The sequence below is a fragment of the Neltuma alba genome, unplaced genomic scaffold, assembly GCF_004799145.2.
Source record: "Neltuma alba isolate B1F8T4 unplaced genomic scaffold, ASM479914v2 tig00011322_pilon, whole genome shotgun sequence".
Lineage (NCBI taxonomy): Eukaryota > Viridiplantae > Streptophyta > Magnoliopsida > Fabales > Fabaceae > Neltuma > Neltuma alba.
The window spans coordinates 476,411-492,320 of NW_021636029.1; the positions used below are offsets into that span (position 1 = coordinate 476,411).

The 15,910-nt window shown below is 38.7% G+C and overlaps 2 protein-coding genes across 3 annotated transcripts; both read left to right on the forward strand.

The window, feature by feature from the left end:
- Window positions 1-1,150: 1,150 nt before the first annotated feature.
- Window positions 1,151-3,317, forward strand: LOC114711907 (protein TIFY 10A-like). Its single transcript, XM_028896334.1, has 5 exons — window positions 1,151-1,481; window positions 1,648-1,768; window positions 1,883-2,142; window positions 2,251-2,308; window positions 2,676-3,317. Exons 1-5 carry the CDS (start codon window positions 1,319-1,321, stop codon window positions 2,779-2,781), a joined length of 708 nt encoding a protein of 235 aa, XP_028752167.1. The 5' UTR covers window positions 1,151-1,318; the 3' UTR covers window positions 2,782-3,317.
- A 6,193-nt stretch (window positions 3,318-9,510) lies between these two features.
- LOC114711906 (oligouridylate-binding protein 1B-like) lies at window positions 9,511-15,699 on the forward strand. 2 transcript variants are annotated; one of them, XM_028896332.1, is made up of 12 exons: window positions 9,511-9,750; window positions 10,528-10,589; window positions 10,919-11,021; window positions 11,121-11,197; window positions 11,274-11,335; window positions 11,433-11,520; window positions 11,723-11,798; window positions 11,916-11,946; window positions 12,405-12,524; window positions 12,621-12,706; window positions 13,209-13,385; window positions 15,119-15,699. In XM_028896332.1, exons 1-12 carry the CDS (start codon window positions 9,646-9,648, stop codon window positions 15,383-15,385), a joined length of 1,254 nt encoding a protein of 417 aa, XP_028752165.1. In that variant the 5' UTR covers window positions 9,511-9,645; the 3' UTR covers window positions 15,386-15,699. The 2 variants fall into 2 exon arrangements, with proteins under 2 accessions (XP_028752165.1, XP_028752166.1); XM_028896333.1 differs by having other exon boundaries at window positions 9,616-9,750; window positions 10,894-11,021.
- Window positions 15,700-15,910: the final 211 nt, after the last annotated feature.

Consider the following 15,910-nt stretch of genomic DNA (forward strand, 5'->3'; position numbering starts at 1 on the left):
TTGGACTCACGGTTTAACCTCCCAACTCGCAAAAAATGGCGGGTTAGCCAATAAACGAATTTTTTTAACCTACATCGCTAGACCCACAACTTGTCATGGGCTAGCCTCCCAAGTAACTAATTGACTCGTGTTTTTTTTAAATTATTATAATTATATCATTATATATAATATTCTATCTAAGAATTTTCTTAAAAAATCTTACATAATTTATTTAGTTCTTTCAATCAAATGTTTTAAGAAAAAACAAAGATCTCATTTTTTTTTTGGATATTGAATAAGAAAAGATATTAAAAGATAAAAAATTTAAAAAAGAGGTAAATAACTGCCAACCTGTTTTCAAACAACACTTTCAAACCCAATCCATATAGGTTCAACCTGTAGATTTGCGGATTAACCTGTATTGCCAACTCTTTATGCAGGACTTCAGAAACAACAGATTAAGCTTTTTTTTGTTGTTGTTAAACTTTTCCTCCCTTTAAGGGGCTAACTTCGTACATATTATTCTGTTAATAATACACTCTTCGTTACAAAATTTTTTTAATATAAGAGTTAATTAATTAATTTGAGTAAATTAAAAAAATTAGTTGAGTTAGTTATTTCTAATAAATAGGTATTGTCTTTTCTAAAATATATTTACTAATTAAATGTATTGACTAGAACTACTATTATTATAAGGACTGTCTGAAAAAAAAGATAAATATAAAAAATAAAATAAATTAGAATCTTATATTTAAGATCAAAATAAAAGTTAAATAAAATCTTGTAGAGAGGAGGTAGTATTTCAAAAAAAAAGTCATAACAAAAACGCGTAGGACAGTATTGTAAATACTATGAACATACAGGGCCATTAATTTGTCCCCTCCATTGAAATCCCGCGTGGTGCATTTCCTAATTTAATTTGCTTTTCACTCCTCTTAGTTGGACTTCGGCCATCGCCACCTGTCCATCTCCGCCATCACCCTCGGCCCACTGTCACCCAATCTGAAACTTCAAATACCATAAAAATCACGTGCTTTATGGAATCCCTCCAGAACAAATAAAATAGTATAATAAATAAATAAATCCGCAATTTTAAACTCAATGATAAAGACCACATGGCCTGCTCCGTGGACTAACCCAGGTTCAAAGAACGTGCTCAGGAAACCGCCCGCCTCTTATATATGTTCTTCCCCTCCTCTTCCTCTCGCACTATTCAACCATAAATTAAAGCTTCTTTCATCTTCAAGCATCATTGCCATTACTGGTTATCTCTATTGTCGTCAACGATTGTCAAAGCTCTTTCATCCTGTCTTGAGAATTTTTGTGGGTTTTGATAAGAATGTCGACTTTTTCTGATACGGTGATGGATGGCCGGAGGGTCGGCAAGCCGGCCGAGAGGTCCAATTTCTCCCAGACTTGCAATCTCATAAGCCAGTTCCTGAAGGAGAAGCGTAGTTCTGGTGCTATGAGCCTTGGAATGTGCGGGAAAGTTGAACCCAAAGGTAGCTTTAGTGTTTTCTTTCATCTCTCCTTTCCGGTATTTGATTTTGTTTCATGTTAATCTGTGCCTTGGCCTGTCCACCAAGTGTTCGGTTTTTTTTTTTTTAAAAAAAGAATGGTGAGTATTCCTGAATCCTGACTGAGTTCTTGTTAATTTGTTTGGTTCAGGGAATCCAACTACTACGCTGGACTTGTTAACATCCCTGGAAAAATCTGATGATGCGTCGAAACAAAGTCCTTCAGCTATAGATTTTCTTCCCCAGCTTGCAGAAAACCAGTCTGTTATTAGGTGCGCTGCCATTTGTATTCTGCACGTATTCGTTACATGAGAGTACCGGTGAAATCCTTTTAGTCAGTTCAAGTTCCTAATCCTAAGAGTACTTTTTCTATCTGATTATAATAGGTCACAGACCAAGGCAGAGCCTAAAACTCCCCAAATGGCAATATTTTACTCCGGTAAGGTATTGGCATTTGACGATTTTCCGCCAGAGAAGGCGACGGAGATCATGGAGCTAGCCACCAAGTTAAGCTGTGATAATTCTGGGATCAGCAAAAACACCCCAGGTGTTTCTGCAGCTCTTGAAAATATCAACGAGGTTAAGGTGCCTCAAACAAGCACATCCAAAGAAGTTTCTCGTCCAGGCTCTCTCGCTTCTGGTTCAGGTATTTAGCTGTCCCCTGATGATCCGAATAAAGGTCTCTTGATGGAAAATTTGTTGCAATCATTAGGAAGTTCGTTACTGATTCTGGGTTTCTACTTTTGTCTAACAGATATGAGGTATCCGAGGAGAGCTTCGCTTTTAAAATTTCTGGAGAAAAGAAAAGAAAGGTAAGGACAAATTTCATGTTCTTGTGGATCTTGTTGAATGTTCACTGCGAATTCCATTTCTATATTGTCTTGATAGATCTCTGATTAGAACATAATACGTGGGCAAGTTGATGCAAAAGATCAATTTATGTGAAGTCTCGTTGAAAGGAAAATTAATTCTTACATGTTTCTACTGGACATCCAAATGACAATTTAAGAATTGAAGTGATTCTACGGAAACTCAACTTTTCATTGTTCATATGTTTTGATCGATTTACTTTAGAATTCAAAGTGAAATTTTATCAGTCTGAGTGTTGGATTTGTCCTCTTATTAATATAAGGTTTTCTGAGTCAATGGTGGATTAATTAAAGTTGATTAATTTTGCAGGGTCGTTGCAAGAGGACCATATCATATGAACCCTCAGCATGAAGGAGGCAGATCTGGAGGCCACCCTGAAGAACAATCTTGCGAACCTTTTGACCTTAACTTATAGTGCTTTTATCTCATCACTTTTGGTTGATAGGATAGAAACAAAAGAAATCATAATACGACCCTTTGTTTCAAGGATCGACAACTCACTGATATTTTAGGTGTTTTACTTGTAATTTCCCCCCAAGTTTTCATACGTAAATACAGAATATTTGTACTTGTTATTCTTCAATATATTATGCAGTAGTGCCAAAGAAAATTGTTTATTTGCTCTGTCAGGGCATCTAAGGTTTATTCTAAGATTTCCGATATGATACCTTTACCTTTGATTGGATCTGCAATCTTGTAATCAAGGCGAACTCATGTTGCAACTAAAGCCTCGGCTTCTCTTGTTCATCCTTGCAAACAGTCTTTGGTGAAGATGACCTTCAGATGCAGACTTTCCTTCTTCATCATCACATCGAGCCAATCGAATTGCATTAAAAACAGCATGTGTACTTGGTTTGCAGGTTCATCAATTTAGCATAGGCTCTCCAATCCTTGTTTTGGTTGTCTCTTTCTTCAACCTTGGAATATAATCTTCTTGCATGATTCCAGTGATCATGGACTGAATCTGCCCTGCATCTGCTTCGTATTCTAATTTTACAATCATCACCTCTCCCTAATCACTATCACAACCGGCTCGCCTTCTTTCTCCTTTACATGATTCATCAGCTCAAAAAATATCTGAATTCACTTGTTTTGGTCCAGAATCATTTTCTCTAGACGAAATGTTTTTTCTCCGACAGCAAGCATGAGTTGCGTTTTAGAAGACAAGAGAACTCAGTTGTGGCCAAAAAAAATTACTCCTCCGGTCCTAATTATAAGACCCAATTGACTTATTTGAGGAGATTAAGGAAGTAAGTTAAGTTGGTTATTTATAATAAATAAGTGTTGTTATTCCTAAAATATCCTTACTAATTAAGTATATTGACTAAAACTATCATTATTAAAGGATTATCTTGGAAAAAAATACATAAATATAAAAGAGAAAATGGATTGGGTCTTATAATTAGGACCAAATAAAAAGTCAAATTGGGTCTTATAATAAGGACCGGAGGAGTATTAAAATTCCACGACGTTTGGAAAAAGTAAAATGAGAGGAAAGCCTAAACATCCTTTGACTGGTATTCACCATTTTATTTTTTTTATTTTTTGGTAAAGGAAGGGGCCGAAGCCCAACAAAAAATTCAAATATAAATCGTTCTCCTAATTTCTATACCAACAAGGTCAGCCTCAAGGACTTCCTGCATCTCTTTAGGTGGACTCGTCCAGATCACTTTCTCGTTGATTCTCCCATTGCACATTGAAGTCATTTTGTCTGCGCTTCTGTTCCCCTCTCTATAGATGTGAGAGAGTTGAATATTCCAGTCTCTCTGCAGGATTTCTTTGATCATCCTTGCTAAGTCTCTCCTGCTGCTGATGGGGTTTCCATTCTTGATATCCTGAACTACTTGGAGTGCATCACATTCCACTTCTATCTTCCTCAAGCCCAAGTCCCATCCCAAACGTAGCCCTTCATACAGTCCCCATACCTCTGCCTCCCTCGCATCCTTACACTGTATTCTCATATTAAATCCCCTGATCCATTCGCCGCAATCTCCTCTGATCAAGCCTCCACATCCTGCGGAGCTGCTTCCATGCCATCTTCCATCTGTGTTTAGCTTACACCATCCTATCTTAGGCTTCTGCCAAGCAATTAGGATTGTTTCTGCTCTGAGCTCTCTGAAGAACTCGTTGTTCCTCACCTCCTTATAGCTTTCTGCATATCTGATTATCACTTCAGCAGCATTATTTGGGATACTGAAGTCGGTTTCATGCACAAATTTGTTTCTCCACCTCCAAATTAGCCAGCATCCTGTCGCAAAACATTCCTTCCATCCATTGTCTTTATTGAGGGTTCCATTCACCATGAGGTTATTATTGAGCCATTCTTTCCACTCCTCATTAAAGAATCTTGACCACTTATTTCGGGGTACTACTCCTTTCCAGATTGCTTTAGCATAAGGACACTCTCTAAGTGCATGGGACATATCCTCTATTGCTGCACTGCATATGCTACATTCTCCATTGCTCGTATCCCATCTGCTTGTTTGAGCTTTTGTTGGCAGCCTTTTGTGCGCGACAATCCACATGAAGGTTCGTATACGTTCTGGGGTCCTTAACTTCCATATTTGTCTCCATAAGTCATCACTGACATGTTCATTCACTCCAACTAAGTTGTTGTAGGTACTGGCAATGGTGAAGTTGCCTTTCCCTGATATCTTCCACTTTAACTTGTCACCGGCTCTATTGTCTTGTGGCGGCAGCATGCTAGAAATCTTTTCAATCACACTGGTTGGTATCCACACCTCCAATTCTGACAGCTTCCATTGTCCATTCTCCCCTACTAAGTGCTCTACTCGCATCTCTCTACTTATCTGGGTTGGGTTTGTGACATAGTTAATAAGAGCGCCTTCTTGCTGAATCCATCTATCTATCCATACTCTTGTGTCCTTCCCATTTCCAATCTCTTTATACATATTTTCCTCAAAGAGTGGCCACATTTTAGTCAATTCCTTCCACAGTCTCGAGTCACTACTTTTGGCATCCGGGATTTGCTGATCTACCCGGTCTCTTCCATATTTTCCCTTGAGCACTTGGACCCAAAGATTATTTGGTTCAGAGTGCATCCTCCAGATTAGCTTCAATAAGAACGCATCATTCATTTTGCTTAGTGATCTAAGCCCCAAGCCTCCTTCGTTCTTTGGTTTGCAAAGAGTTTTCCATCCCACGGCATGCCATTTCCTGTTGTTTCCTTGTTCTCCCCATATGAACTTCCTTTGAGCTTTCTCTATCTCCTCCACCACTCCAGTTGGGACTCTGTCATGCTGCATAGGATATAATGCCATTGAACCCGTGACAGCTTTGACCAAGGTTGATCTTCCGGCCAGTGAGAGGCTCTCAGCCTTCCATCCATTCAGCCTCTTTCTAACTTTCTCAACCACCGCTTCAAACTTACTTTTGCGTTGCCTTGGGTAGGAGATATTTGCCCCTAGATATCTATCGAGCTCATCTACTTGTTTAAATCCACTTCTGGCACATATCTCATTTCGCACCCGTTGAATGACATTAGGTGAGAAATATATATGTGATTTCTCCTGGCTTATTCTGTGTCCAGAAACTGCTCCAAATACCTGCAAAACATCTAAAATGACATCTATATGGTTAGTGTTTGCCTCTGCAAAAAGCACGAGGTCATCCGCGAACATCATGTGGGAGATAGTAGGTCCTCTCCTTCCAGCTCTCACTCCTCTCCATTTTCTCTCTCTCACTTTATCTTGAATTAGATGAGTCAGTTTTTCCATGCCGAGCACAAAAAGGTATGGGGAAATGGGATCACCTTGCCTTAGTCCCCGGGTTGCTTTGAAGTCTTGAAGTTTCTCACCATGCCATATAATTTGTGTAGACGTAGTATCCATGCATCCCAAAAATCTTTCTATCATATGATCGGGACACTTTAGTTCTTTCAGGATCTTCTCCATATAACTCCAGCTAATTCTATCATAAGCTTTTTCCAAGTCAATCTTGATTGCCATGAAGCCCTTCTTGCCCCTTTTCTTTCTCATAGAGTGGACCATTTCATTAACTATAATGACATTATCATGTATGTTCCTTCCAGGTACAAAGCTCACTTGAAATGGGGAAATCAAATCCTTCATGATATTTTTCAGTCTCGACACAATCAGCTTAGAGAAGCATTTGTACACCACATTACACAAGGATATTGGACGAAATTGACTTACTTTTTCCGGGCTGTCTACTTTGGGTATAAGTGTGATTAAGGTTCGATTCACCTCCTTTATGGTCTCTGGTCTACTCCACATTTGTTTAACAGCTTGGTATATATCCTCTCCCACTATTTCCCAATTTTTCTGGAAGAAAGCTGCTGGAAATCCATCCTCACCAGGCGCTTTGAGGCTCCCGATGGAAAACATGGAGCTCTTCACCTCCTCTCTTGTTATATCAGCGTTTATCCTGTTCCATTCCTCTTTCTCAATACTTGGCCATGAATGCTGAGTAGTAACCCATCCTCTATCAGTCTCCTCCTCTTTGAATAGCTTCTGGTAATAATCATTTACCAAGGCTCCCACTTCTTCCTTCCCTTCAACCCAATTGCTATCATCATTCTTTAAGGTGGTGACCCTGTTCCTTCTTCTCCGAATGGTAGTCTTGGTATGATAGTACTTTGTGTTTCTATCTCCATCATTCAACCATTTTGTTCTTGCTTTCTGAAACCAAAACAACTCTTCCTGCTGTAGAATCTCATTTAGTTCCGTGTTCAATGCCTCCTCTAGCTCCTCAAGTCTTCTATCCTTGCGGTTTTGCAGAGCTCTTTGAATTCCAGCCAGCCTTCTCAATAACTCATTTTTCTTTTTCTTTATATGACCAAACACATTTCTATTCCAGTCTTGAAGCTTTTCCTCCAACCGTTTTAACTTCATTCCAATTTCGCTTTGCCCAAACCACTGATCCACTAGAAAGCTTTTGAAATCCTTGTGTCTTAGCCAGGCTGCTTCGAACCTGAAAGGTCTCTTCTCCTTGTTTCCTCTTTCTGTTTCCAGGTGGCTACATAGGGGGTGGTGATCAGATTGAGTCCTCGGTCCTACTCTCACCACTGCTTCACAGAATTTCATTCTCCACGCCACATTACAAAGTCCACGATCAAGCCTTTTATACATTCTACAAGCATGGTTTATCACAGGTCCTTTCCAAGTGTACTTTGGACCCTCAGAGCCTAAGTCAATAAGATTGCAGCGCTCTATGTAATTTCTGAATTTTTTACATTTTTTCTCATTCACTAGCTTCCCTCCCCTTTGTTCTTCTGCTTCCTTTATATCATTGAAGTCCCCTGCTAGAAGCCAAGGCACCTTCATGTTTTTGGCTATCTCCTGCAACCTTTCCCATAGCTCCCTTCTCTCCAATTCCCGTGGACTAGCGTATATTGCAGTGAAGTACCAGCTTTCCTTCCTTAGTTCGTTGACTTCACAGTGAATATACTGCTTATTACTCTCAATCTTCCTGATTTTTAAGTTGTCATCATTCCACAGAATCCATATTCCTCCTGTCATACCCCTAGCTTCTTCAATCAGTTGGTTCTTGAAACCCATCCGTTGAATAACTTCCTGAGCTTTAGACCCACTGCACCGAGTTTCCACTAAAACAACAACTTGAGGCTCAAATCTTCTCATTAATTCTTTTAGAGCACTTCCGAAATTCTTACCGGCTGCTCCTCTTGCATTCCAGACTAGAATCATTAAATAATGGTAAATTGAGGACGGACCTACAACCACTTATGCGTTACTGAGATCAGTATCGCATTCCTCACTGGCCCCTTCTTCTCCTTGCCGGACAAGCCCCTCCTCCTTATACAATTCCGTTGCTTCCAACTGGGCTTCTGGGTCTGGTGGTTTAGTGTCCAGATCCATGCCCGCCTCAGGCCGGTCCGGAAGATTGCCCAAGAAGGTATTCACCATTTTAGGTTGTAAAGAAAGACTCTTTCTTTCCATCATATTGAGGTTCGGCCCAAAAAAAAAAAGGTTGATTTCCTGAATTTTTTTTGTTTTTTGGGTTCAGACCAATGTACTTCATCATCTCATCGGCTCAGTAGTTTTCCATAGCTACCCATACCGATTTCGATCATCGTCATCTTTTCCCTATTTCTCCAACAATGCCATCACCGCCATCTTCCTTTGAACTCGCAGAAATGTTTAGTTCGTACAATCCCTACAAATTTTTTTACAGCAATTTGTGAGTGTTTTGGGTACTGTAGCAAAGTGTTCAAAATAAATTCTTCCGTATATTTATTTTGTATATTATAAAAATATTTTTAAAATTATAATTTTAATTCCATCCAAACAGTCTCGTTCTGGTTTGTGATTGATTTTTAAGTTTAATGAAGATGTGACTCTATTTATCTCCTTAGACTAAAAAAAAAAAAAGGCTCATTAGATTATAGTGCTTGTTCGCTCCCTCGTTTGTATTCTTCATCATGGTTTTTTTTTATTTTGAGTGTTTGGATAAAGACAATAATTTTAAAAGTGATTAAAAGTAAATATGTGAAGAAATTTATTTTAATTTACAGAAAAGTGTTTTTAAAAAACATTTATGAATATCCAAACACCTTTTTTATCTTCTTTTGAACCTGCGTAATTGATGGCGGCAAGGTTGAAAAAGGAGAGGGTTTCGGTTTGATTAATCATGGTTGGCGCCGAAGAAGAGAAATTTATAGGTGAAAGCAAGTTAGATTTTCATGTTTTATTTTATTTGTTGCCAAGAAAAATCTATAGCACGTGATGCTTTCATAAGTAAGTTGAGAAAAAACCTCTCTTCAAATAATTTTAGTGAAATCTTATTTTTCAAGTATTTTTCTGAGCAACAATTTCCTCACTTAGGCTGCTAGATGATATTAAAAAGATGCACAATAAAATTACTGAAATTTTTTTTATAATAGTAAAGCTACTGAAAAACATTTTAAGAAGTTAAAAAATCACAAATATGAAAACAGTTGGGTTAGATACCTTTGAAGAATAAAACTTTTGTTATTGGCTTATTACAGTCTGACAATGCATTTACACGTCACGTTACGGATTTTAAAAAGCTTTCCCATGTGTCATAATCTGGGCCATGCACCTGATCCAACGGTTGAAATGGCCAAACTCTCTAGAATTTTACGATTCCACCCTCGAGGGGATTCTTGCCTTTTTTCCTGAAGGCCCGAATTGATGTCTCCTCTGGTTTTCTGAGGGTCTCTCTCTTTCAATCCCTCTCGTCTGACTCGAGGGCCAAACTTGGGGACCTTCTCCAACCCTAATCGGGCAATTGATCCTCTCGGAAAATCTCCCCGAAAATGCAGAATCCCAGGCTGAAGCAACACCAGCAGCAAGCTCTGATGCAACAAGCTCTTATGCAACAACAGTCTCTGTACCACCCTGGCCTCTTAGCTGCTCCTCAGGTTGGACCCACTTCCCTCTCATTTCTTCTCCATTTCGATCATTTCCTAGATCGTATACTTTTTTCTCTCGTCTTTGGATGATTAAATTTTTTGGGGTCGATGCTTGTCGCACTTAGGGTTAACTTGGGCTGCCCGCGTTTGTTCCAACAGCGGGATGTTTGATAAAGCTGGGTACCTGACTAATTGTTGCTTATTGGAATTTGGGTTTTGAAGTATCTATTTTTCTCCCGCTCTTTGTGTGTGTGTTCTTGCTTTCATTACTGGGTATCTCTGTTTTGGCTTTTGTTATTGTGGGAAATACAACTTCAAAGTATGATTAAAACTTCTCTGCCTCACGGTGTCATTGTGGTGCATGATTAAGCGCCGCCTCAACTGGTTGGCCGACAGCAGGTCTTTGCCACCGTCATAGTAGGTCTTTTGTATTTGAAAAATGTGTGCCAATTTGCGTATCCTCTCTGGGAGAACGAATAAGAATTCATGTAGTGGTTATTTTCCAGTGTTTTCAATGTGTCAGTGGCCCTGCATCACTCTCTGTTCATACTATTTTCAGCTGCTTTAGTTAAGTTTGCATGACCCCCTGTAATCTGGGAGAATTAGCCTGCTGGTTTCATCTACTTACTTCAGGCTTAGCAAAGAAACTTTAAGCTTCTATTGCTTTGTCTTTCTGTATTTGCCCAACTAGATTTTTTTCCCCCACAATGGTGTTGGTAGATACAGTACCAAAGTTTTTATCTTGATTGTTCGCCTTTTTCTCTTTTTCAATTATTTATTTTGCAGATTGAACCAATTCCAAGTGGAAATCTGCCTCCTGGTTTTGATGCAAGTTCTTGCCGCAGTGTGTGAGTGTTTGCCTTGACTTTTTTTTCCCCTTTTTATTTAATATCTTGTTTTTTCTCTTTATGATTATGGTGCAAAAAATCTTAGGTATTTGCTGCTTGATTTGTATATTAATTTACTCCACTTTAAATGATGGGGGCATTTTAATGCTGTTGTTTATTTCTTGAGTATATGCTTTTACTTCAAACCTACTTGATTGTAACAAAACGTTTCCTTTAATTACTGCAGTCTTTTTTCCCACTAAACTTGATTACTTGTGCCCTAATTTCTTTTGTTTCTTTTCTTTTTTTCTTTTTACAATTCTAGCTTCTTCATCTGTGAGAAAATGCAGGTATGTGGGGAATATTCATCCGCAGGTAACGGAGTCCTTACTTCAGGAACTTTTTGCAAGTAATGGCCCGGTTGAAGGTTGTAAACTTATTAGAAAGGAGAAAGTAAGTTTTAAAAATCTGACATGGTTTCTCTTGTTTAATCTGTTGTCTTGAAGTCCCAGCGAAGTGTTTATTTGACATTGTCGTGTTTCTATTGTACAGTCATCTTATGGATTCATTCACTATTTTGACCGTAGATCAGCTGCTCTTGCCATATTGTCTCTTAATGGGAGGCACCTGTAAGCCTTTCTCTTTACACATCTCTTGTTTATTATTTCTTCTCTGGTGAAAAGGTTAACCTGAATTGCTTCACAGGTTTGGTCAGCCTATCAAAGTCAACTGGGCCTATGCTAGTGGGCAAAGGGAAGATACATCAGGTTAGTTGTATAACCAATATTCTTACTTATATTGTTCATACGCTATGAACCTTTAGGAACTTAATTATTTTATGATGTGTGAATTTTACTTTTGCAGGTCATTACAACGTATTCGTTGGTGATCTTAGTCCAGAGGTTACTGATGCTACATTGTTTGCATGCTTTTCTGTTTACCCCAGTTGCTCGTAAGCTTCACATCTGTTTATGTATTCTTGCTAAAGATGCCATTGATTCTCTGCTCAAGATTGAATCAGTCTCTATTCAAAACAAACCGTTCATATAGCCAAATGCCATACTTGGGGCAAGGCATACTTTATAGTGGATAACTTAGCTGGTGTTTCAGCATGGATCACTCTAATTTTTTTAATAATCTTTATGTCCATTTAGAGATGCAAGGGTTATGTGGGATCAGAAAACAGGACGATCAAGAGGGTTCGGATTTGTTTCATTTCGTAACCAACAGGTTTATTCCTGTTTTCTTTTGTTTTTGATTAAAATTATTTCCTCAGGTTTCATGTATTACAAGAATGTTCTTTGTACAATCTTTAACTTTTTCCGTTTACCTTTTTTTTTTTTAAAGGACGCACAAAGCGCTATTAATGATTTGACTGGTAAGAGATTCACCATTCATCTTCATGCTTGTTTACCTTTTGCAATTTTGTATTTCTGAGCCATTTTAGTATTTGGTCAATATTCTATTGCATCGTTTTTTGTCAACTTAGCAAAATTATGTTCCATCTCAAACGACTTCTAGGATCGTTTTTTTATGGATTGAATTGGTTTTTGACCTGGTCTTGTTCACTGGATGGCAATCAAGTATTGATTGGTCTTGTTTTTCAAAGATGGGAAATTTTTTGCAAGAATATTTTGTTGTTTCAAATTTTTTTTGTTGTTTGCAAAATGGGTAAAACTAAACTAATTCAAGTGTTTCCAGATGGAAAATTGTTTTGAGACTATTTTAGAAGTACCTCTCTTTTTATGCAGTTAATTTTGTGGCAGATAAATATTCATTCTCATCTTGCACTTCTGTTTGATGGCTGAGTAAAGATATGTAAACTTTGTCTGTCAGGCAAGTGGCTTGGTAGTAGACAAATACGCTGTAATTGGGCAACAAAAGGTGCTGGTTCTAGTGAGGACAAACAAGGTTCAGACACTAAAAGTGTGGTCGAACTAACAAATGGTTCATCTGGTGAGTAAATTACACTCTATCTTTGAAAAGTGCAATGGCAATAGACCAATCTATTTTTATATTGATTGCCTAAAATGTTTTCCTCTCATGGTGCAGAAGATGTTAAGGAGACGAATAACAGTGATGCCCCAGAGAACAATCCTCAGTATACAACCGTCTATGTGGGAAATCTTGCACCAGAGGCAAGAATCTGTTTTCATCATTTGTATGTTGGATTTAATGCAAACGTTGTTGACCATCCCCAATTCTGGGAATGGTCTAGTAGCTTCTGATGGCAACACAAGTGATGTTTCAAAGCGTTGCTGAAACTTATATTTTAGTGGTCACTGGTTTATTGCTTTTTCTGTTGGAATATCTTTCCTTTATGGCTACTAGTTTGGAAGTGTTAGTATAGTGTATTGGGCATTAGCCCCGGCCCAGATTTATGGTACTCAGTGAACTTAACTCACTGAACTGTACATGAGATAATGACCATTTACTTGAGATCTTGAATGAATATTCTGGAATCGTTTTCCTTTTTAAACTAGTCCATTGACAGAAGTACGAGAATAGCTAACCTTCCAGATTCATCTTTTGTTCTTGTACTTCAAACATACAGGGCATGTTAAGTTGTTTTCTGTACATTGAATTCTGTGGTGGTTGTAGTTACGATTTTAATCATCATGGGCTTTGGTTATTGTGCAGGTAACCCAGCTTGATCTCCATCGCCACTTCCACAATCTTGGGGCTGGTGCGATAGAGGAGGTCCGAGTCCAGCGTGATAAAGGGTTTGGTTTTGTGAGGTATAGTACTCATTCTGAAGCGGCAATGGCTATTCAGATGGGGAATACCCAGTCTTTCCTCTTGGGCAAACAAATTAAGGTGTGTTGTTCATCTGTTGAGATGGTCTCCAGTTGCTATATAACATTATGTTCCTTATTTGTGATTTATATTCTTGTCATCTTTGTTCACTAATTTGGTAATATAAAAAATATATTCCCTTTTAACTGATTCTGCCCTTACAAAATGTAAAGGTAAGTAGTAGTAGTCCATGGTATTGTTAGTTTTGACGCTATTTCTTATGTTTGGTTTCAAATTTTTCCCCCAACCGTGGACAAGGGGCGCATGGTTAGTGGTATACTGACAGTAAGTTAGATTAGATTTAAAAATTAGCTTGGACAAAGGGTACTCTATTAGAGTGATAATATGGGGGTGCTTGCATTTATTTTGCCTCGTCAGAGAGTGTTGGGCCACTATGAGGGTGCTTTAGGGACTTTTATCAAGTAAGGACAAGGTTTTATATATTTTGTCAGATTATAGTGTTGGGCCACTGCATACGGGAAAAAATAACGTTGGGTCCCTAAAAAATAAGGATGCATTATGGACTTTTATCGGGTGGGACAGGGTTGCATGAAATAGGCCTTGCAGGCATCAAATGAGGATCCTGGCTATATAATTATGACCGGTGGCTGGGAGCAGTGTGAGAGAGTATGATTTCAATTAGGGGCGGTGTAAGTAAGGATGGATGAGAGGGATGGTAGGGAATTTTCCAGCTCAGGAGAGCCTAACCTCTGGAAATCTAGGAGCCGTTGTCCTACCCCTCGTTGTATAGTTTCCGTTACTTGTGAAGTTGTGATGTGTTTTCCTAATCCATGCACCAGCAGAATCATTAGCATTCTCTTTTGAATAAACTTCATTGATAAGTTCATGCTCACCATGAAGCTTGCTTCCCACCATATTTGACTTTGTTTTTCATTATATTGATCTTTTCTTTGTGTTGATTTCTAAGCTTAATGTTTTGGTATTGACCAAGTAGGTCTTGTACTGTGTGAATCAGGATTCAACTAACAGCCCATTTAGTAACTGTTAGCAGATATCGGCATGTAGTTATTTAGGTTTCTTGTGTTGTGTACTGGTAAGGTGATAAGGTCTGTTAGTGGGCTCTGGCATGTGTGTCTAAATCATTTTAAAAATGCTTAAATACATGGTATTAATTGGATACTTGAGTTGATATCGGTTATTCTGTTGCTTGAGAGGATGATCCAATGAAAATTAGTCTAGTTGGGATTGGATTGTCTTCATTGATCACCCATTTAGAGAAATCAATACATGTGTCGACTGTCTTGCTTACCAAGCGAATCAAGCCGGTCAAGATGTTAAAATCCTCAACGATCCACCTGTAGGGTGTAGGGACCCTTTGCTTTCTGATTTGTCCTAGTTATTTTTTCTATTGCAATGCTTTGACTGTGGTCATGTCATGTTCCGAAAAACAAGATGGCAAGGATTAGTGCCATTCCACAAGAGCGGTGGCTAAAGTCTTGCTGATAGTTAGAGAATCATATTAGAAGGTACTTTGTAAATATTTGTGTAAGTGCTTTTGAGCTATGAAGCCTATTTGTATCTTGATAGGCTTTTGGATCCAACTCACTTGAACCCCAGTTAACAGGCAAACCAACCCGCCGGGGAAGGAAAAAGGGAGGATTAAGTCAGTAAAAGAGGAATGTTTGGCAGACTTTAGTTTTTACTCCTAATCACTCGTAAAAATGAAATTGAATATATTTTTCATTGAGCTGTTCAATTCTGACGCTGATCGTTGTTGTTCTGATGCTGTACAGTGCTCCTGGGGGAGCAAGCCCACTCCTCCTGGAACTGCTTCAAATCCTCTTCCCCCACCTGCTACTGCGCCTCTGCCTGGTTTTTCTGCATCTGATCTTCTGGCCTATGAGCGTCAGCTAGCAATGAGCAAGATGGGTGGTGTCCATGCCCTGATGCATCCCCAAGGGCAGCATCCTCTTAAACAGGCAGCACTTGGAGGAAGCCAGGCGATATATGATGGTGGGTTCCAGAATGTTGCTGCACAACAAATGATGTACTACCAGTGATACATATAGTGATATGCTTTAATGCTTTCTCGTTTCCTCCTTTACTTACAGTGGTGTGGTTGTTAGCCCCACAATATTTAGATATGATAATCTGTATGGCTGTGTATCATCATGTATGCGGTTTTATTATTAGTAGCGATGAGTGGTCGAGTTTGAGGCTTTTGAAAAGTTTCTCTTCCCTGCCTACCATCTTATGGTGTTGGTGTTTTAACCAACATTAATATTTGTGTACATTGTGTGACGTTTTCATCCTCATGCCATGATCATCCTTTACAGAGGCCGTTTGGTGAAATTTGAAATTATGATCCTGCAAATTTATTCCGAATTGATGTGCCTTTGATAACTGTAGCTGGTTGTGGCGTGCACATGGTTACTTGACTGCATGGCTGATGCTTCTGTCGTTCCTTAATGAGTCCATTCTCTTGGATAATAAGATTAATTGTTATGAGGAAGAAAAATGACCTCTGGTTAGAGAGAGAAAAGGAGCTATAGAGTGGCAGCAAAAAAACCCTTTTGCCGTGCGAA